At 52.8% G+C, this 23045-nt stretch overlaps 1 protein-coding gene across 1 annotated transcript in view; it reads left to right on the top strand.

Annotated features, from left to right (window-relative positions):
* The first annotated feature begins 1143 nt into the window (after positions 1–1143).
* Positions 1144–23045, top strand: part of LOC136573219 (scaffold attachment factor B2-like) — a 38373-nt gene continuing 16471 nt past the window's right edge. The window contains exons 1-10 of the mRNA XM_066574504.1: positions 1144–1362; positions 2930–3017; positions 4564–4622; positions 5809–5836; positions 6456–6870; positions 7101–7147; positions 10155–10261; positions 12752–12901; positions 17748–17857; positions 20903–21018. Of these exons, the coding sequence (XP_066430601.1) occupies positions 1147–1362; positions 2930–3017; positions 4564–4622; positions 5809–5836; positions 6456–6870; positions 7101–7147; positions 10155–10261; positions 12752–12901; positions 17748–17857; positions 20903–21018 (1336 nt within the window). The 5' untranslated portion in view covers positions 1144–1146. The remainder of the gene's footprint in view (positions 1363–2929; positions 3018–4563; positions 4623–5808; positions 5837–6455; positions 6871–7100; positions 7148–10154; positions 10262–12751; positions 12902–17747; positions 17858–20902; positions 21019–23045) is intronic.

Raw genomic sequence — 23045 nt, 5'->3', positions numbered from 1 at the left:
GGGAGTTTAGTGGCGGCTCCTATAAGTTGGGAAGGGAGTTTAGTGGCGGCTCGCGCTGCTGGTGTCCCTCCCCCTCCCAGGAGCTCCCATAAGCTGGGGAGGGACTTTAGTGGCGGCTCACGTTGCTAGAGTCCCTCACCCTCCCGGCAGCTCCCATAGGCTGGGGAGGGAGTTTAGTGGCGGCTTGCGTTGCTAGAGTCGCTCACCCTCCCATAGGCTGGGGAGGCAGTTTAGAGGCAGCTTGCGTTGCTAGAGTCCCTCACCCTCCCGTCAGCTCCCATAAGCTGGGGAGGGAGATTAGTGGCGGCTCGTGTTTCTATTGTCCCCCCTCACGGCAGCTCCTATAGGCTGGGGAGGGGGTTTATTGGCGGCTCGTGTTGCTAGAGTCCCTAACCCTCCCATAGGCTGGGGAGGGAGTTTAGTGTCGGCTCGTGTTTCTATTGCCCCCCCCTCACGGCAGCTCCCATAAGCTGGGGAGGGAGTTCAGTGGCGGCTCGCGCTACTAGTGTCCCCCCCGTCCCCCCCATAAGCTGGGGAGGGAGATTAGTGGCGGCTCGCGCTGCTAGTGTCCCCCGCCCCATAAGCTGGGGAGGGAGTTTAGTGGCGGCTCCCATAAGCTGGGGAGGGAGTTTAGTGGTGGCTCGCGCTGCTGGTGTCCCTCCCCCTCCCAGGAGCTCCCATAGGCTGGGGAGGGAGTTTAGTGGCGGCTCGCGCTGCTGGTGTCCCCTCCCCCTCCTATAGAGGGGGCAGTTTAGCATTCTCCCCCCTCCCGGCTGTGGCGGCTGTACGCCGTAGCCCAGCCGTCTGATGGTAGATTTCGGCGCGCCCGGGTCGCAGCTTTCTCTCATTCATCAGCCGTGATGCGGGCGGCCGACGGTCTCAGCCCCGTGTGTAAGGGCCCGCACACCGAGATAGGACGGGCCGGGATATTTTCATACAACCCTATATTGTGTGTAAAATCTGCCGCTATGAATGACGCCATTGCCGCAGCGGGCTCTGTTCGCCGCCTATGACGCCCTTACAATATGGCCGCCCGTACGTCCATTACCGCATTGGCTAGAATGTACGGGCTCCTGGGAGGACAGTGACCATCACGCATGCGCAAGAGCCCCCGCCTACGTAGTTTCCTCTGCTAGGGGTCCGCGCATGCGCAGAGCGCTTACGTTGCGTGACCGTTTACAGGTGCGTCCAGCGCGGCGGAGTGTCGAGGTCAGCATGGCGGACGAGCAGACGGACGCCCCCGGCGAGCTGGAGACCAAGAAGCTGAGTGAGCTGCGGGTCATCGATCTGAAGGCCGAGCTGAAGAAGCGGAACCTGGACACCGGCGGCAACAAGAGCGCGCTGACCGACCGGCTGAAGCGGGTGAGCGGCGGCGGCACAGTGGGCGGGGCCTCGGCCTGAATGCGGCGCCTGCACTGCCCCCACAGCCCTGCGGGCGGCGCTGCACCCCGTGTCAGGGTTCGGGCGTTCTGACGGATTTACAGGCCCGGCACTACTTTATGGGGTTGGTTTCTCTTCAGACTCTCAGGATTCAGGTGGAAAAAGCTGCAGGAATCCGTCAGGGCTGCTGAAATGGGCACCTAGTCTGAAAACTAGTGTGTTTGTGCCAACGTACAGCGGGTGGCCGAGCGGGTCGGGTATCGGGGGCGCCTGGTATCGGGGGCATCTGGGGGCGCGGGGCGTCTGGCTGCGGGGGTGCAGGGCGCCTGGCATCGGGGGCTGCGGGGGCGCCTGGCATCGGCGGGGGCGCCTGGCATCGGGGGCTGCGGGGGCGCCTGGCATCGGCGGGGGCGCCTGGCATCGGGGGCTGCGGGGGCGCCTGGCATCGGGGGGTGCGGGGGCGTCTGGCGGGGGCGTCTGGGGGCGGGGAGGCGGGGTGTCTGGTGGCGGGGGGGTGGCGGGCATCTGGTATCGGGGGGGGGGGGGGGCGTGTGGTATCGGGGGGGGGGGGGCGGGGCGCCTGGCATCGGGGGGTGCGGGGCGTCTGGTCCTGTAGGCTGTATAGTTATGGGCCACAGTTAGGGGGCGCTGTGGGACACGGCTGGCGGGTGTGTGTTGGTGGGGGCGTCTTGGTGCGGTCCTGCAGGTTGTATAGTTATGGGCTACAGGCGGGGGGCGCTGCGTGATGAGGCTGGCGTGGGGGCGTCTTGGTGTGGTCCATCTGGTCCTGCAGGCTGTAGTGTTATGGGCCGCAGGCGGGGGGCGCTGTGGGGCGAGGCTTGCGGTTGGGTGTGTTTGTGTGGTGGGGAGGAGGCTCAAAGTGTGGTGGTGGGGGCATCTGGTCCTGCAGACTGTAATGTTATGGGCCACAGGCGGGGGGCGCTGTGGGACGAGGCTGGCGGTTGGGTGTGTGTTGGTGGGGGCGTCTTGGTGTGGTCCATCTGGTCCTGCAGGCTGTAGTGTTATGGGCCGCAGGCGGGGGACGCTGTATGACGAGGTTGGCGGTTGGGTGTGTGTTGGTGGGGGCGTCTTGGTGCGGTCCATCTGGTCCTGGTCCTGCAGGCTGTAGTGTTATGGGCCGCAGGCGGGGGGCGCTGTATGACGAGGTTGGCGGTTGGGTGTGTGTTGGGGTCATCCTCTGTAAGATCTGCCTAGTTCTGTAGTTCTCTTGCAGTAAGTACCCCCGCCACCCCCTGTATGTACCGCCTGCTGGCCGAGCGGACGCACCGCCGTGTCCCTCCCTCTCAGTACCCCCTGTATGTACCGCCTGCTGGCCGAGCGGACGCACCGCCGTGTCCCTCCCTCTCAGTACCCCCTGTATGTACCGCCTGCTGGCCCAGTGGACGCACCGCCGTGTCCCTCCCTCTCAGTACCCCCTGTATGTACCGCCTGCTGGCCCAGCGGACGCACCGCCGTGTCCCTCCCTCTCAGTAACCCCTGAGCGCCTACCACTCACCAGGAAGGATTAAATGACGCCATTCTCTTTCAGGCTATTGAGGATGAAGGCGGAAACCCAGATGAGATCCAACTAACCGCGGAGACCCCCAGCAAGAGGACTCCGAAGCGCAGCGGGAGAGGTGAGTGCACCGTGTTATGGGGATAGGCCCTATTCCGGTAGATTTCACTGGTCTGCTCCCGATTGGTTATGATGAGAAGCTTCATGCATGAATATATGTATTTGGACCCAGGGGTGCTCCCTGTGAGCCCCCATACCCTTCTGGTACACTACAGTTATACTGAATGTGACGCCCCAATTACATGCATGCCCCTCCCACCATCACAACACCTCCTGATTGGCCTAGTATGTAACGACGCTGCTGAGTAACATATGTTTCCGCCCCAGGTGTATGCCGCTATGTGAACACAACTAGAATAGACTATCAATGTCTGCCTGGACTAAGGAACCCAAGGGAGGAGATAAGGAGCAGCCCCCCCCCCCCCACCCCCTCGGAGGACCTTGTAGAACTCCTGTAGGAGTATATTTCAGGATACCAGCATGAGTGACCCAGTTAACCATTTCACCGCTAGCTACTTTCTATGAAGGCGGATATATGACTATATACATACATATGTTTGCCTAGGCTGCTTTAGGAAACACATTTATATTATTGTTACTATGTGACCCCCAAGCTACTCCAGTCCTGTAGGCTCTAAGTTACTTGTGTGGCTCCAGGGGACGGCGAGGCCACCCCCCCGGCTGTCCTCCCCTCCTGGCCCAATCAGGACTGTGATGTATATGGGTGATGGTGTGGAGGCCGGGGGTCAGATGGGTATAGGTACATCCCCGGACCGGCCGGTGCACACCAGAACTGTGGTGTATATGGGTGATGGTGTGGAGGCCGGGGGTCAGATGGGTATAGACACATCCCCGGGCCGGCCGGTGCACACCAGGACTGTGATGTATATGGGTGATGGTGTGGAGGCCGGGGGTCAGATGGGTATAGGTACATCCCCTGACCAGTTGGTGCACACCAGGACTGTGATGTATATGGGTGATGGTGTGGAGGCCGGGGGTCAGATGGGTATAGGTACATCCCCTGACCGGCCGGTGCACACCAGGACTGTGATGTATATGGGTGATGGTGTGGAGGCCGGGGGTCAGATGGGTATAGGTACATCCCCGGGCCGGCCGGTGCACACCATGACTGTGATGTATATGGGTGATGGTGTGGAGGCCGGGGGTCAGATGGGTATAGGTACATCCCCGGGCCGGCCGGTGCACACCATGACTGTGATGTATATGGGTGATGGTGTGGAGGCCCGGAGTCACGTGGGTATAGGTACATCCCCGGACTGGCCGGTGCACACCAGGACTGTGATGTATATGGGTGATGGTGTGGAGGTCTGGAGTCAGATGGGTATAGGTACATCTCCGGACCGGCCGGTGCACACCAGAACTGTGATGTATATGGGTGATGGTGTGGAGGTCTGGAGTCAGATGGGTATAGGTACATCCCCGGACCGGCCGGTGCACACCAGGACTGATGTATGTGGGTGATGGTGTGGAGGCCCGGAGTCACGTGGGTATAGGTACATCCCCGGACCGGCCAGCTATGGGGACAGCTTTTTTTTAACTGTCCTACTTGTTTAACTGTTGGACCTGTTCTGTTCCTTTTCATACAGCGCAGAAGCAGGAAGAGGTGGATGATAACGGTGTGGAGGACGACTCGGGGGACAGTCAGGTACGAGGACCTAGCAACTTGTGCCCGCAGGTAACTCACAAATATCTGCCAGTCTTATAGAATCCAAGGTCAGCACATTGGTAGTGCCAGGGCCCATCTAGTAACTGGGTAGATCCCGATGCTTTAGAGCAGGGGGGTCACGCTCATTTTCACCGAGGGCCACATCAGCCTTATGGGTGCCTTCAAAGGGCCGATCCTAATTGTAAGACTGTATGGTAATGGCAAACTGCATAGTGGCCCTATTGGTAATAGGGTCACCCATAGTAGCCTCAGTAGTAGTAAGTAACCCCCATAGTGACCCATAGTGGCCTCTGTAATCATAGTGCTACTTTAGTGGCCCCAGTAGTAATGGTAACCCTCATAATGGCCCCAGTAGTCATAGTTGTCCCATAGTGGCCCCAGTAGTCATAGGGTCCCTCATTTATACATATACACAGGTGCTCACTATTATATAAGCACACCATATTATATATACATTATATGCTCACACTCACTTTTATATATATCCAATGTGGTCCCAATGGCGGGTATACCGGCTGCTCTCAGTCCTTTTTGGGGCCGAGGTGGTGGGCCATATTCGGCCCGTGGCCCTTGTGGTTACTGAGCGCTCTAAAGCACTTGTCATTGTGAGGCGTAGATATGGTGTATGATTTGTAGTAAAGGGATGGGAGTCGGCCCGGGTGTAGCATCGTGTGCCGCCATTAGTGAGTCTCCCTTCATTATACCGTATGATCCCACATGGTTGCGGGGGGCGATTGGCCTCTCTATTATATCCCTATCTCCCCTGTGACAATTTAGTAACAGCGTTGACTGCTTTGTGCCCGTCCACCCGAGTAGGACAGTTTGCAGAAGCAGAGCGGTGACATTGAACCGCCGGATAGTAACCTGCCCCGAGGGGACTGCCGAAATATGAAACGTGCAGAAATCTACTTAATGCTAGGTTTAGGAGAAAAAATCTAAAATGAGCAAGTTTGTATGAGCACCCACTGTAATAAGTGGTGGTCGGCGCCTCCTGCCCCACCGACGGGAGACACAACTGGACTGGCGATGGAGGCTTTCCACAGCCGCCAGTGTTCACGCCCAACGTCACAAGTGCATGATGGAATACCGCCCCAATGTACACGCTGGATGAATAGGACCTCCTGCATAGCTTTACCTTCTACTTACACTTTGTTTCCTACTGCAGGAGAATGAAGAGACGAGCCCGGATCAAGGTACTTCCTGAACTTACCTGGTGACTTCCAATAATTCTCTGGTTTCTGCCCGGTTACTTTGCGCGCAGCTCTGTTATGAGCCACAGAGATTGGAAAAGTGAACCCCCAGATCTGTGGAATCTGCCTAGACGCCTAGTGGTAATGAGCTGAATTGCATAGATCTGGCAATGGTCAGGTGTTTGCTGACAGTGAGATTAGATGCAAGAAGATGACAGTCATTCGGACCGCTCTCCTTTTTTCTCTGGGATATGCTCATTGCATTTCTTGCATACCGGATGTTTTGCCTTAATTCTCTATGAATTTCTCCGAAAATTGGAATGATTCTCATTGAAATCCTACAGTAAATTAACGGACGTTTTGAAGCCTAGAAGAAGACAGAATTTCTACATAAAGTCAAGGAAGCGTGAAATCAAGACCACGTGAATTTTTAAGCGGCTTCCATGCTTGCAGCATTTAGCTTTGCCAGCATTCGGTTTAGTCCTAGTAAACACTTCCAGCATGAGGCTACTTTCCAATCTCTGTGTTCTGTTCTAACGCGGCGGCCATGCCAGCTCCACCTTTGTGTTTGTTTATTCCTTGGTGATTAAATTGTGCCGTTCTATTCCTATTAAATCTATAGAAAATGAGAAAGTGCTCGAGATTTTGGGGGAAAATGATAAATGTGAACCGCTTAAAGAAGAAGCTCCACAAGTAGAAGAGTCCGTTAATGAAGAGGACAGTTCAGAGAATCCCAAGGAGGAAGACGTGTTTGTGACAATCGAGTCTGCGGACAGCACCTTGGATTTAGATGGAGAATCAAATGAAGGGTGTGACGATGACGAGGGTAAAGCTGTAGGTGGTAGGGAGTCTAAGGAACATCCAGACTGTGACATGGTAGAGCTAGATAAGGCCAGTGGCCAGAGTAGAAAGACTGAAGACTTGGAAAACTCTGAAAAACCACTCCTTGAAGACGGGACCAAGAAAAGCGAAGATGCACAAGATGAGAGCTCTGCCGTAAGAGAGTCCTCTTCAAAAGAGGACGATCAGAAACCGAGGTTTGTTGTCTTCTCGCTATTAGAACAAAATGTGTTTAGGAGTCTCTGATATGGCTTGTGTTGTCACTGGTTCCAGAAGTAACTCTGGCTCCTTAACTTGATATAGATGATCTGTTTTATGGGAAGCTTGCATGTCATTTCTGTCATCCTTTTGATCGATTCGTAATGGTAGGTATTGAAGACGGGCCGTTCCCATGGTGTTCACTAATGGCTGTTTTTTTTTTCCATAGTTGGGCTGATGATGAACTTGATAAAAGCATCACAAAAGATGAAAAAGGTAAGTACTTCTAGAAAACGGCAAATTCAAAAACGTGATTAACCCCTTCCCGCTCCAGGGCGTAAACTTGCGTCCTGGGGATAACGCGAGATCACATATGATCCCGCAGCGGGAGGCGGCTGTCAGTCACAGCCAGCCTCCCGCTGCAACAGCGGGGGTGCATCGGAGATGTGCGCACCCCCCCCCCCCCCCCTGCTAACACCTTCCCTGCCGCGATCTATGTAGATCGCGGCAGAGGGAAGGGTTCACAGAGGGAGCGCGCTCCCTCTGTGACGTCACCGGGCTCTCGATATAATTGCAGAGAGCCCGGCCTGTGTTGCCAGTGCCTGAGATTGCTGTATAAGCGATAAGGCAGGGCAGTAGCGATCATCAGGGCAGTGTTGTAAGTACCCAGGGGGCACACATAGTGTTAAAAAAAAAAAGATTAAAAAAATGTAAAAAAAAGTAAAACCCCTTTTTTTAATGCTTTTTCTCATATTGGCATAAAAAAACAAAAAAAACCCCACACATTTATTTGGTATTGTCGCATCCGTAACGACGCGTACCATAAGCTGCACATGCTTTCGACTGTGCACGGGAAAAAAGCGTTTAAAAAACGCTAAACTGAGGCAAAATGCCAATTTTTAGTATTTTGCTCTCTAAAATCACAATAAAAGTGATCAAAAAAGCCTTATGTACCCCGAAATGGTAACAATAAAAACTACAGCTCGTTTCGCAAATAATAAGCCCTCACAGAGCTCCGTACATAAAAAAAAGTTACAGGACTTTGAATGCAGCGATTTAGAAAAAAAAAAGATTTCCCAAAAAGCGTTTTTATTGCCGAAAGTGGAAAAACCTAAAAATATGTAGGAATTTTAGTATCGTTGTAACCTTACCGGTCCGCAGAAAAAATGGAGTGTCATTTATGCTGCATGATTAACGCTGTAAAAAAAAAAAAATCTATGGCAGAATTGATGCGTTTTCTCTCCGTTATCATAAAAAAATAAAAGTTTTACAATAAGTCTATGTACCCAAAAGTGGCACCAATAAAAACTACAGTTCGCCACGCAAAAAGCAAGCCCTTATACGGCCGCATCGACGGAAAAATAAAAAAGTTATGACTTGATAAATGGAGAAGAAATCCGCCATAAATCGTTGCGTCCTTAAGCCCAAAATGAGCCATGTCATTAAGGGGTTAAATGAAAGGAGTCGTTCAGTGGGGGCTCCAGGCCTCTGCAGTGAGATCCATGGCTGCATGTTGGACCCGCTGGGAGTCCTGTGAGGCGGACCGCCGTGGGCTTATCCTGAGGATAGGTAGTCTGTAGTGTAATACTGGCCCACCCCTTTAATAAGGGGGCTTTCCATTTATACGCCCCACTTTCAGTAGTTTTCCCCCCAGCAGGTATGTAGAGTCTAAAGCAGACGGCTGGTAGTACTGCAGGGGCAGCTCTTGGCCTGGGGTAGAGTGGCAGACCCCTGCTGATCCGCTATGGGTAGCCTACCCTGACCATAGCTAATCTGTACAATCCCTTTCACGGGCCCAAAGCCTCAGGCTGAAGTGCTGAAGGGGACACCTCTTGTACCTGCAGACACAATAGTGCTGTAGGGATCTTTGTGTATAGAAGCCGCCACATACTAACGGGCCTGAATAGTCACGGGCTATTCCAAATACAATATATGCTTCAGGGAGGAGCTGTCAGTGGGATTGGCACCGCTCTGCCGCCGCAGTCCCGCTGACTACAGCTTGTGTTTGTCATCCCCTCGCCAGGCAGGACTCCTTCAGTCTGGCTGCCGCCACGGTTAGTATGTCAGATGGGTGGTCCCCAGAACTCTATGGCTGATGTCAGAAGTCCAACATTGCCCTTTAACAGTGAGCATTCGGGACGGCCTGCTTGACATATTGACAGTGCTGGCAGCTAGACCTAAGAAGACCTTGTATAGAGGGGGAAAAGGGGATAGCCAGCAGGGTCACAGCTGCAAAACTGTGCTGATTTCCACGATGGGTCCTATTTTAGGGAGTAAGCTGCTGTGTGTTTGCTTAAAGACTAAAGGCCCTTTTAGACGGGAAGTGTCGGTCAAACGATGCCCGACACTTGTGCCCGCATGTACTAGCTCGTATGCACCTGTACGGAAGCTAGTATTGTTGGCTTACAGCGGGGCGGCTGCAGGAGATTTCTCTCCTCGCTCTCCCCTGTGCCTCTCCATTGACCTGACACAGCGGCCGTTCAGTACTGAGCTGCTGCTATTTATACTGAACACTCGTCGTTCAGTGCCATTTGCTGCATAAACAATGGATCAGCTGATCGCTCGCTTTTTGTTACCTGTAACTAGGGCTTATATATCAAGCATCCTCAAAAACCTGAAAAATGGTACTAGGGCTTATTTTCAGGAAAACGGGTATATTAGTCAGATATGTAGTCCCCACCCACAGGGATTGTATCATAGGTGAAAACCAGTGACTGGTATAAATATGACAAGCAATCAGTTGCTACTGGTGGACTAGATGACCCATATCCTCCAGGGCACTAATCGCCCGATATCATGGTAACATCACTATAGACCATTTACACGGATGACTGTCAGCTAAACCATCTGCATTTAGACAATGATTATCGCACATTTTCTATAGTTTGAATGGATTTTTCGTGGTAATGGGCCTTGAGAAGCGGCACCCAGGAAGTCCCCCCCCCCCCCCCCCCCCCCCCTTCCCGTAAAAAGCCTAATTACGATTAGATAAATGTTTATCAGGAGGCATCCCGGACACAGACCGCTATAAGGCAGCCGTAAGTCCGTGACCACTGCAGTCACGTCTGATCGCCACTCTCTGCCACTGAGAAGTCAAGCAACAACACCCTTGCACTGGCAGAGGTTCCCCGGTTGCGCCCTGTGCCCAGTTCTTTGTATTTGTTGACACTGAGGTTGTGGCGGTCATTGGGGTTGGCTTGTAGCATACAGTCCACTCCACCTCTTCTCTCGCTCGACCTCCTTGTATGTGCCGTCCACCCTAATAACACAGGACTCTGTTCAGTGCTAGGTAAGATTGATGCCAGACCTGGCCGGAATCTGTGGGTGAGCGGACTGTCATCAACCACAAGGGCAACGGACCTGAAGAATCTGTTCAGCAAGCATGGCAAGGTACGGTAACCTGACTTGTACTAGACGGGCATTATGGAAAGCACCCCCACCCCTCTTCCCTACTCAGAAAGAAGGGCGGACGCATTCGGGTCACTCTGTATTTTTGTTTAGGTATACAGTTGAGGGCGAGCAGCACCACATCCCAGTTGTCAGCACTTGGCCAGGTTTATCCCCTACATACAAGTGAGGAGAGAAGACACATCTAGTTCAGCTTATTAACCCCAGTTTTAATCCAGAGGAAGGCAAAAACACCGAATGAGGTAGAAGCCAATCTTCCCCATTTTAAGGGGAACCCCCTCCCGCCTCGACTCCAATCTGTCAGTCAGAATAATCACCGACCCTTCTGAAGTAATCGGTGATAACATAATGTTGTAAAGCTCAAGAAAGAATAGATGATGGGAGAGATCTCTGTACTGACCCCTGATATATCTATACATAGTTATTAGAGCGCCCCCTTGTTACAGTCCTGGGTATAACAGATGATGGGAGAGATCTCTGTACTGACCCCTGATATATCTATACATAGTTATTAGAGCGCCCCCTTGTTACAGTCCTGGGTATAACAGATGATGGGAGAGATCTCTGTACTGACCCCTGATATATTATACATAGTTATTAGAGCGCCCCCTTGTTACAGTCCTGGGTATAACAGATGATGGGAGAGATCTCTGTACTGACCCCTGATATATCTATACATAGTTATTAGAGCGCCCCCTTGTTACAGTCCTGGGTATAATAGATGATGGAAGAGATCTCTGTACTGACCCCTGATATATCTATACATAGTTATTAGAGCGCCCCCTTGTTACAGTCCTGGGTATAATAGATGATGGGAGAGATCTCTGTACTGACCCCTGATATATCTATACATAGTTATTAGAGCGCCCCCTTGTTACAGTCCTGGATATAATAGATGATGGGAGAGATCTCTGTACTGACCTCTGATATATTATACATAGTTATTAGAGCGCCCCCTTGTTACAGTCCTGGGTATAATAGATGATGGGAGAGATCTCTGTACTGACCGCTGATATATTATACATAGTTATTAGAGCGCCCCCTTGTTACAGTCCTGGGTATAATAGATGATGGGAGAGATCTCTGTACTGACTCCTGATATATTGTACATAGTTATTAGAGCGCCCCCTTGTTACAGTCCTGGGTATAATAGATGATGGGAGAGATCTCTGTACTGACCGCTGATATATTATACATAGTTATTAGAGCGCCCCCTTGTTACAGTCCTGGATATAATAGATGATGGTAGAGATCTCTGTACTGACCCCTGATATATCTATACATAGTTATTAGAGCGCCCCCTTGTTACAGTCCTGGGTATAATAGATGATGGGAGAGATCTCTGCACTGATCCCTGACATATCTATACATAGTTATTAGAGCGCCCCCTTGTTACAGTCCTGGGTATAATAGATGATGGGAGAGATCTCTTGAAGAGCTCAGCTCCTAAAAACAGTTTACAATCCGAATGTGGGTGACTCTTGGGGGGCTCCTCATGGGCTCTGTAAATACAATGCGGTGTTTGACAATTCCCACAGTCTGCGCCTCTTCCTTCGGAGCCCCTGTGCCTCCGAGCAGCAGTTTATGCTCACATATGGGACATTTCTGGTGGCACATTGTGGGGTGACTTCTTTTCTCCTGCCCTTTGGGCACGTGGGAGATTAACCCTGAACCTTCCCTTTTCACCAATGGCAGCTTATACCCACATATGCGCATATCCATACATGGAATGGAGAAGGAGAGTAACCCATTTGTAGGGTGAGATTTTTCCTATTGTCCCTCGTTAAAAATAAACATTAGTGCTGAAGCCGAGGTGTTTTTGGAAAACTTGTAGTTCCTCTGGATTCGAGTTTTCTAAATGGGGTGATTTGGGGGTGCTGGTCTTTCACCTCAAGGCTTCTGCAAACTGGAAATGCTGCCTAGATCATGTCTTAAAGGGAGGCCCAAATCCACAAGGCGCTCCTTCATGCTGCACTCGGGGCCAAATGTCAGAAATGACTAAACTGCATATTTGGGGGGGGGGGTGATAAGAATTGAGATTTATTCATTTGATAACTTGGCTGTTACAGAAAAAAATGTATGAAAATTGGCAAAAATAATACTTATCTGAAAAATGCTAGTGGCGCAATAAGGGAATTCCATGAGTGGTCGAGCACACTGCAGTACTTCTGTGCTGCGGTTTAATGTGCCTGTCGGTTTCCTCCTATGAACTCCTGCCTGTGGGCCTGATGGGGTACTGGCTGCTCGTAGTAATGGTCTAAATGTGTCTGTCTTGGGTGGCATTTAACCTGCGCCCTTCTGCCAATCCATGACCCAGAGCCCTTCCTGAATGTGCGGAGCGCGTAAGACCGCTGTGTTTGGCTCCGATGGAGACTCGTTTGTGGTAGCTTAGTTAGTCTATGTGCAGCAGTAATTAGTCTGGGGGTTAATCTCTAGAATCACTGATGTTCATTCTGCTTTCGAACTCTTAAGGTTGTTGGTGCCAAGGTGGTGACCAACGCTCGCAGTCCCGGAGCCCGCTGCTACGGGTTTGTCACAATGTCGTCCTCCGAGGACGCCACAAAATGCATCAACCATCTGCACAGAACAGAACTTCATGGAAGGATGATCTCCGTGGAGAAGGCAAGTACTTGTGGTCCCTCCCTGTTGGCTTTCTGTTCGTCTGTCCACTTGTTTCTCCTTCGGATTGGAAGTACTTCTGCTGCAGTCGCTAATTCCTAAACTTCTCATTAGCCGTGTAATTCTATTAACGGGAATGTGAAAACTACCTATTCTGGAAATCATTTTTCTGGCCCCTTAGAAAGCCCGCCATATACTCTTACACTGCTGCCAGCAGCTATGGGAGGTAAGTTACCGTTATCTGGGGAAGCCAATTCGACGCTGCAGACTCCTCCAGTGTGCCGTGTAACTACTACTGAGAAATTGCAGTCATTGGTCCAGCTATATACAGTAGATACCCAGGTTATACCAGCCGGGTCCATATCGCTGTATACGGGAGATGCCCGGGTGATACCGGCCGGGGCCGTATCGCTGCATACGGGAGATGCCCGGGTGATACCGGCCGGGGCCGTATCGCTGCATACGGGAGATGCCCGGGTGATACCGGCCGGGGCCGTATCGCTGCATACGGGAGATGCCCGGGTGATACCGGCCGGGGCCGTATCGCTGCATACGGGAGATGCCCGGGTGATACCGGCCGGGGCCGTATCGCTGCATACGGGAGATGCCCGGGTGATACCGGCCGGGGCCGTATCGCTGCATACGGGAGATGCCCGGGTGATACCGGCCGGGGCCGTATCGCTGCATACGGGAGATGCCCGGGTGATACCGGCCGGGGCCGTATCGCTGCATACGGGAGATGCCCGGGTGATACCGGCCGGGGCCGTATCGCTGCATACGGGAGATGCCCGGGTGATACCGGCCGGGGCCGTATCGCTGCATACGGGAGATGCCCGGGTGATACCGGCCGGGGCCGTATCGCTGCATACGGGAGATGCCCGGGTGATACCGGCCGGGGCCGTATCGCTGCATACGGGAGATGCCCGGGTGATACCGGCCGGGGCCGTATCGCTGCATACGGGAGATGCCCGGGTGATACCGGCCGGGGCCGTATCGCTGCATACGGGAGATGCCCGGGTGATACCGGCCGGGGCCGTATCGCTGCATACGGGAGATGCCCGGGTGATACCGGCCGGGGCCGTATCGCTGCATACGGGAGATGCCCGGGTGATACCGGCCGGGGCCGTATCGCTGCATACGGGAGATGCCCGGGTGATACCGGCCGGGGCCGTATCGCTGCATACGGGAGATGCCCGGGTGATACCGGCCGGGGCCGTATCGCTGCATACGGGAGATGCCCGGGTGATACCGGCCGGGGCCGTATCGCTGCATACGGGAGATGCCCGGGTGATACCGGCCGGGGCCGTATCGCTGCATACGGGAGATGCCCGGGTGATACCGGCCGGGGCCGTATCGCTGCATACGGGAGATGTCCGGGTGATACCGGCCGGGGCCGTATCGCTGCATACGGGAGATGCCCGGGTGATACCGGCCGGGGCCGTATCGCTGCATACGGGAGATGCTCGGGTGTAGTGTTTTTTTTTAATAAGTGTTTTTTTTACAATTCACAAACCTAACCTGTATAATGCCAATTATAACATAAAGCCTAAGCATCCAGATACAAGCACATGGTAATCCCAGACCCCGCGGGCTCAATCTTTAGTGTACATGATCACCATCCTCAAATATATATTTTTTTGATAACTCGTTCAAAAATGCAGCAAACCACCCCCCCCTTAGGCCGGGCTCATACGATGTCCGTATAGCATATTCATTGCCTGTAATACGTTCCATCAATCTGCCATGTGGCTGCGCACAAGAATTGAGCAAAATACATGCAAGAAAAATCGCATGTTTTATCTGTGCGCACGTACCCGCCATATTGGTAGATGGTGATGTGGGCCCGCAGCCAGTACGCTATGTCGCTGCGTGTGGATCCCTGGCAGGCCAGGAGCGCTATCTGTTCTCCTTAGGGAGAGCACCTAGACGGTGAGTGAGGAGACTCGTGCTCCTCTGGGTAATATATGCAAATAGGAGAGATGGAGCAATATGTTTGCAGCGCCACCTCTTGCAGCATTCCTGCAGGTTAATCTCAGACTCTTTATACAAGCCTTGTAACAATGACTGGGAATTGGCAGGTGGCCTGCTATGAGATGTTTGTGTGAGCCCGGCCTAAGGCCTCATGTCCACTGGACAATCTGAATTAGCAAATCCACACGGGTGTCCCATGCCCATAGGGATGCATTGGACACCTGCAGGTAAGTAAATACCTGCAGATGTCACTTTTCCCTGCCACGTGGATCGAACGTGCGGGAAAACCGCCCGCATCATGCTCCATTTTCTGCGGGTCTCCTGCAGGCTTCCATTGAAGCCTAATGAAGCCATCCGGATCCACATTACACCCGCAGCTGAATTTCTGCTCTCCGGCCTGGGAGAGCAGGAGTTAAAAAAAAAAGTGCACGGCGCCGGCGTGCCGAGCACATCCGCCGGGCAGGAGCAAAGAAGATCCGGCCGGGAACCCGCAGCATCCGGACAGGTAAGTAAAATCTATTTTGAGGCCTCATGTCCGCGGGAAAGGAGGGACCCGCTGCGGGATTCTGCATGGAGAATCCACGTGGGCCCTAGTGGACAGGAGACCTAAAACAAATGTTCACAGACCAGGAATTGAGCCAAGTGGCAGGCCGTGTATGTAGGGTCATTTTGCGGCTGTGTGCACCATGGTAAGTTTTTAATACAGCTACTAGGGAGCCCCAGCTAAACTCTTGCACCCGGCCCCCCAGCCTGTAGCTGCCCCCCTGCTCCTGACTGTATACGTACGGTCTGCAGCTTATATAGGTTCCCCCTGGACACATGGTGTAGCTTACTGTGCTGATGCATCATGGGATTGGTTAGACGCGCACAGAAGTGGCTGGAATACCCGGAGATGACAGACCATCACGGGAGGGGCGCCGCGCCCTTGAGGACGCAGCTTTTCATCAGCCTCGCTGTCTGAGCCGCTCGTTGTGGGGCGAGTTGTATCCAATGGACTCAAAAACCTCTTAAATTCTAAGTGGAGTGAAATAGGGGGAAAAAGCGCCATACCGCCATCCTTGGGGCGAGCTGTCGTCTTTGTACGGTGTGCGCACTGAAGCAAGAACGACCGGACGATTACGACCATGCCAGATGTATTTAGAGATGGCTTTCCTCAGACTCTTTTGGGGGGGTTTCTGTCGCCACCTGCTGACTGGCGGGGTAAATAACGAGTCACTTAATAATCAAACTTTTATGGACACGGCGATACCAGCGGTCGCAGGCGGGTGTAAGCACCGCATTGTGTAAAGCGGGAACGACTACCGATCCCCCTCCACGACGTGACTGCGCTTCATGGAGCATTGAAGGGTTAGCGGTTCACCCTTTGGAGCTCGTCCGCTCGGTCAGCTGTTCTCAGCCCCGGAGCAGAAGTGCGAGTACTCTGTGATGCCTGTGGGACCCCTAAAGAGTTGTTAGACTGCAGTTACAAAGTTTATTATGGGGGTTTCTAATATTCGGGTCCCTCAGAGTCACAGAACTGCATTAATCACTGAGGAATCTTTGGGATATTCAGTTTTTAAAAAATTGTCTTCCATAATGATGCCAAAGTAAAGGCCCGTTTACACGGAGCGATGAGCGCTCAAAGGCTTAATGCGTCTAAATGCGCAGCCATCGTGCACTGCTAGCTGATCGCTGAATTCAAGCCTGCCTAAAAATCATTGTGCGGTCTTATCAGCAGTTCTCCATGGGGAGCGCTGATAGCATTGTTACCCTGAGCGCAGATGAGAGCCCTCGCGCTATTGGCTGCCTTCAGCTAAGGCTTCATTTGCACACTAAATGGCTGAGTAGATACTTAATCGTTTATGCAAAGTGATGGCTCAAGGCTGATCACTGTGGTCTGAGCGATCTTTGATCAGTCATTGCTCCGTGTAAATGGGCCTTAAGGAAGGCATGTTGTAAACTATTAACTCTTTAATGCCTAGCTGTCCCACAAGCAGAAAGAGAAGTTTGACAAATTTAAATCTTTCTGAATTTTCTGTCAATTTTCTACCAAAATGTACTGCTGACCTAAATTGTCAGATTAGTAGAAGCATTCCATGTGAAGTGACAAGCCAGAACGGTCTGCCTCTTCGGACGGGCCCCGTATGGACTGTAGCATGGGGCCCCATTCTACAAGAGGAGCTCCTATCCATGGCCTGATGGATGTGGACACGGGCGCCTCGGTGTAACTGATGTGCCTCTCGTCACGTTCGTCGGCACTCTCCACCGCATTACATGAGTAAACCCAAGAAGGCTGGTAGTCCTTGAAGCCCCATTGTGTCTAGTCTAGCAGCGAGGACCAGGCCGCTCCGGAAACCAATCTACCGTAAAGCTGCTCACTCGGGTCACGTGTCTGACCTCCTTATCTGCAGTCAGTGGAGCTTCCATACGGAGTCTGCTCTTGGCTGAAGAACACATGTAAAGCTGACTTTAATACTACAGCAAATCTTTACAGGCATTCTAGGCGCCCCCCCTTCCACAGCGTTGTTAACCGCCACTAGAACGCCAAGTATTGGCAGCAGTTAAGGGGTTAAGGCTTGCCAACATATGAGTCTAACCGCTCTGCTTCATGGCCCCCGCGGCGGTGGGGTCACTGATCTCTTGGGCTGGTGGTTTCTCTTAATCCACCTTCCAGTTGTGCTTCGGGGCGCCCCATCCTCGCTGCGTCCAGGGACGGCCGAGGGGGCCATTTTGGGCACTTGGTATCCTCGCTGAATTCCTCGCCGGCCCCTTTCTATACGGTTCTTCCCATTTTCTGCTTTTCTGTTTGTCTCCCTTTCCGTGACCTGAGTGGCTTCAGTGACTCTTCTGTTCTAACTGTTTACTTTTTATGTTTTTGGGGTTTGTTTTTAATCTGTAGGCAAAAAATGAGCCGGCTGGTAAGAAACCCTCAGACAAGAAGGAAAATGCCCCAAAAAGAGAGAAATCGTCAAGTTGTGACAGGCAGCATTCAACGGAGCGCCTGGAGAAGTAAGTTGACAATGTGACTTGTTTTGTCCTGACGGCTCTGATGGCAGATGCCAGGGGGAAGCATTGGTCACGCACCCCCCCCCCCCCTCCCCGCACCCCCTCCCCCTCCTCCGCCTATTGCAGAAGTATCCTTGTTCAGCTCAGCATTTATGGGAAAACCTTAGCTGTCAGCCCCACTGTGCCAAGTGTAGGGCCCTTCTGGACCTCGTTAGACAGGCGGATACCCGTTTTCTTCCCCTGATATCTGCACAAACGGCTCTTCCGAAACTTGCTGTACCGCAGGCCTCCAGCGCAGACGTCAAGTAGCTGGTTGTCTGTAGAGGTTGTGATGAGGGGTCTCTACAATGGTGGGATCCTGTGTCATCGGCCTCCCGCTTAGGAACTAATCATATTTGTATAGCGCCAACTTATTCCGCAGTGCTTTTAAAGCATGGGGGGGGGGGGGGGGGGGCAGGACAATCGCATGTGGTATACACTTATTTAGAGAGAGGTGGTGGGGGGGGGTTGAGGAGGCACGGGGAAGCACAAAACAGTATGAGAATTACGTATGGTATTTAATAAAAACAGAATGGGGGGAAGGGGTGTGATACGGATGTACCGCGGCAAAAGATGTATAAGATAGGCAAAGTGGAAGGTGTGGGGAGCCATAGGGAGGGGCAGGGGGCATGTTGTGGGGGCTGGTGGATTGGATCAGGAGATTTGGTGTGCCTCCCCGAAGAGGTGTGTTTTTTAAGGCGTGCCTGAAGTTCTGTGTCGGGGATTGTCCGGATGTTTTGTGGTAGAGCGTTCCAAAGGATTGGTGCAGCTCTAGAGAGGTGAGCATGTGAGGATCGAATTAGAGGGGCGTTTAATCTCCAAGTGTTGGCTGATTGGAGTGTGCAGGCGGGTGGTGTACGAACACGAGGGAAAGCAATATACTTTGGCGTGGTTCCATGGAGAGCTTTGTGGGTGAGGGTCAGGAGTGTGAATTTCATTCTGTAGTGGATGGGGAGCCAATGCAGTGACTGACACGGTGCGGAGCATCTGAGAAGCGGCTGGATAGGGAGAGGAGTCTAGCTGCTGCATTTAGTATGGATCGGAGAGGGGAGAGTCTGGTGCGGCCAATGAGCAGCGGGTTTCAGTAGTCGAGATGGGAATGGATGAGGGCGACAACAAGTGGTGAGGAACGGCCAGATTTTAGCAATATTCCTGAGGTGCAGGTGGCATGTTTGGGCCAGAGATTGGATATGGGGGGCAAAGGAGAGGTCAGAGTCCAGTGTGACCCCCAAGATGGAGATGTTGGGGTGAGGTCAGCTGGAAGGTAGAAAGACGAGAAGGTCAGTTTTAGAGGGGTTAAGTTTGTGAAAAAGGGAGGACATATCAGAGAGAGCGGACAGACAGTTGGAGATGTTCTGGAGGAAAGGTGTAGAGATGTTACAGGAGGAGGTGTATAGTTGGGTGTCATCAGCGTAGACATGGTATTGGAAGCCAAAATTGTGGATGGTTTGTCCAATTGGGGCTGTGTAGATAGAAAAGAGAAGGGTGCCGAGGACTGAGCCCTGGGGTACCCTAACAGCGAGAGGAGGGTGCCGAGGACTGAGCCCTGGGGTACCCCAACAGCGAGAGGAGGGTGCTGAGGACGGAGCCCTGGGGCACCCCAACAGCAAAGGAGATGCTGAAGGAGCGGTCAGAGAGGTAGGAGGAGAACCAGGAGAGAGCGGAGCTTAGTGAGAAGGAGGTCATGGTCGATAGTGTCAACGCTTTGGAGAGGTCAAGGAGGATTAATAGGGAGTAGTCGTCTCTCGACTTTGCCATCACAGGTAATTTGATACATTTGGGAGCGCGGTTTTGGTTGAGTGTAGAGAGGGGAAACCAGACTGGAGTGACTTGTCAAAGAGAAAGCGTGTGAGGCGGAAGTAGACCAGGCGTTCCAGTAATTTGAAGATGAAAAGGAGGTTGGAGACGGGTCGGTAGTTGGCGGCATCGGTTGGGTCATGGGTGGTCGGTTTCTTTTGCAGAGGGGATATGATGGCGTGTTTGAATGGGATGGGGAAGGTGCTGGAGGTTAGGGAGAGGTTGTAGATGGTGGTGAGGTGGGTAACGACAGAGAACTACCCAGTGGTGAGATCTTTACCAACAGCTTCTCCTCCACGCTCTCCCATACACTTGCATGTGTTCTCGCAGGAGACGGGGGAGAAGCTGTTGCCATGGAGGTGGCATATCTCCCAGGAGAACACAAGATTGGCCCTTCTGAAATTAAACCTGCTAAATCCTTCTGATTCCTGACATCTGTCATTAAAGGAAAGATTGGGGTCTGTTTTATGGCAGGTTCCACGGTGAGAATAAATGGGCTTGTGTGCACAGGCCAAACATTAGTATACATGAGGGGTGGGGGGGTAATGTTCGTCAGCCCCAGAGGTCAAGAGCAGACTTCAACAACACCCTTCCATGGTGGACCCCTCCCCCACCGAGTGGGTCTGTAGTGAACTTATAAACTGATATTTCTACAAAATTAGCCAATGAGACATTTCATAGCCGTACTGTCAAGTGTTGTGAGGGAAAGGGAGTCCGGCTTAGCCTGCAGGTCCTAAATAGGGAGTTATGGACACAACTTCATGTTCTAGGAATGGTTCTAGGTGCCTCTCCAAGCTGAGTATATGGCAACTGCCTCTGCTACTGAATTTAAAAATGCTCCTTCCATACACAAGATCACCCAAAGCACCCCTCCTCCACAAAGGTGTATGGCCCCTTTAAGTTCCTAGTCATGTCCTTGCTGTTGAAAGTGTTAAAGGGACAAACATTGCAACTTTCCAAAGTGGATTTCTGCGACTATTAATGACTTATTCTTCGGCTAGGTCATTACTAGTTGATTGGTGGGGGGCCTCCGGCAATCAGCTGATCGGGTCAGTGGGGGTGGAGCTAGAAGCTGATGGTAATTCTCGGCACAGACTGCGTTGCCTGCAAAGCTGTCATGTGTTTGTGTTTTTTTTTTTCCTTTATTGGTACGTCCCTTTCTAATGCCGGTGCTTTTAAAACCTTAATCTCCCATAATGTGTCTGCATGAAGGTCTTCACCGAGCAAGAAGGAGGATGCGTCTGATAAAGAGGATGGCAAAGCTGCGGAGAAGGATAAGGAAGACTGCAAAAGTAGAACTTCTGATCGCTCCAGAACAAGCAAATCGGGTAAGTGTGACTGCAAACCAAACTAGATGTTACTGGTTAAATGGAGATTCTCCAGAATAGTCCAGAAGAGAAGCGGCACGCTGCGTCAGCCTTAGAGCCGCCACGTGTTCATGGTAAGACTGCCAACGTTCTGCACTGTAACCTAATAGGGGACGGGATGATCCCCACCCTGTGGCTGACACACCCCTGCTGCCCCCCGACGGGATGATCCCCACCCTGTGGCTGACACGCCCCTGCTGCCCCCCGACGGGATGATCCCCACCCTGTGGCTGACACGCCCCTGCTGCCCCCCGACGGGATGATCCCCACCCTGTGGCTGACACACCCCTGCTGCCCCCCGACGGGATGATCCCCACCCTGTGGCTGACACACCCCTGCTGCCCCCCGATGCAGATCGGGTGGTGTGGTGTCGCTCGACCAACTCTTTACGATGAACCATATGAAGCGACTCCGGACAGCCAGCTGATGTGTAAAACTTCTCTGTAGCTCACCACATCGTCGCTGCTGACTGTTCTACGCCCTCCCACGTCTGTCATGGCCATGGGGGCTTATTTACTAGTCAAAATACAAACTATGCCAGAAAACTGTCTGAAAGTGTCTAGAAACATAATGTCTCAAAACAGACAGTTCTTCCAACTTGTCCAAAAAAGGGCGTGGCCTAATTTACAGAAAAAAGGGCCACAAATTATGCCAAATGTTGCTGCAAACCAATAAGCTGTCTAAACTTAAACTAGACATTACCGCAGAGGAGGTGATGCCACATTGTCCGGGTGGTCTCTGTGCCCATTGGTGGAGGATGGACTTCACTATAACCAATGGTCCTCGTCCTTCCCAGCAGAACGCCCCATCCCCCCCACCATAACAGAACCTCACTGTTAGGACAATGCAGTCATGTAGAAACCGCTCTCCAGGCGACCGCCCCACCATCAGTAGATGGTGGACTGTGATTCACCCACCCACAACACTTCCACTCCCTTACAGTCCGACGCTCCCACCCCCTTGCAGGCGCCGCTGTGCAGCCACTCATCCATAGTTGCCCTTCACATGCCGTTCCCTATGGAGGATTCTAGTACTGATGGATGTTCTATGTCCTATGAAACCTCCTGAGTGATGGCAGACGATGTGTGTGATGTCTTTACAGCTCATACCAGGCTTCATTGTTCACGTTCTGTCAGTTTGAGGTCTCCCTGAATGTGGCGGCACCACACACACCGGATGGATTCCATCCCCCAATAACATGGCCAACAGTGGACTTGGGAAGATGTAGAAGCTGCGATGTCCATACTGATTGGTTGGTGACATCCTCCCCCCAGCACCACCACTGAACCTCATTGTCAGCTCTACACCTGGAAACCCTCCAGACACTGTTGGCTCTACACCTAGGGACATCCCCCTCCCCCACAACCACACCCCGTTGTCGGCTCTACACCTGGTGACATCCTCCCATCAGACCCCGTTGTCGGCTCTACACCTGGTGACATCCTCCCATCAGACCCCCTTGTCGGCTCTACGCCTGGTGACATCCTCCCATCAGACCCCCTTGTCGGCTCTACGCCTGGTGACATCCTCCCATCAGACCCCCTTGTCGGCTCTACGCCTGGTGACATCCTCCCATCAGACCCCCTTGTCGGCTCTACGCCTGGTGACATCCTCCCATCAGACCCCCTTGTCGGCTCTACGCCTGGTGACATCCTCCCATCAGACCCCCTTGTCGGCTCTACGCCTGGTGACATCCTCCCATCAGACCCCCTTGTCGGCTCTACGCCTGGTGACGTCCCCCTCCCATCAGACCCCCTTGTCGGCTCTACGCCTGGTGACGTCCCCCTCCCATCAGACCCCCTTGTCGGCTCTACGCCTGGTGACGTCCCCCTCCCATCAGACCCCCTTGTCGGCTCTACGCCTGGTGACGTCCCCCTCCCATCAGACCCCCTTGTCGGCTCTACGCCTGGTGACGTCCCCCTCCCATCAGACCCCCTTGTCGGCTCTACGCCTGGTGACGTCCCCCTCCCATCAGACCCCCTTGTCGG

The sequence above is a fragment of the Eleutherodactylus coqui genome, chromosome 7 (assembly GCF_035609145.1).
Source record: "Eleutherodactylus coqui strain aEleCoq1 chromosome 7, aEleCoq1.hap1, whole genome shotgun sequence".
Taxonomy (NCBI): Eukaryota; Metazoa; Chordata; class Amphibia; order Anura; family Eleutherodactylidae; genus Eleutherodactylus; species Eleutherodactylus coqui.
The sequence above is the reverse complement of the archived record's forward strand: the minus strand, read 5'-3'. Positions and strand labels throughout refer to the sequence as shown.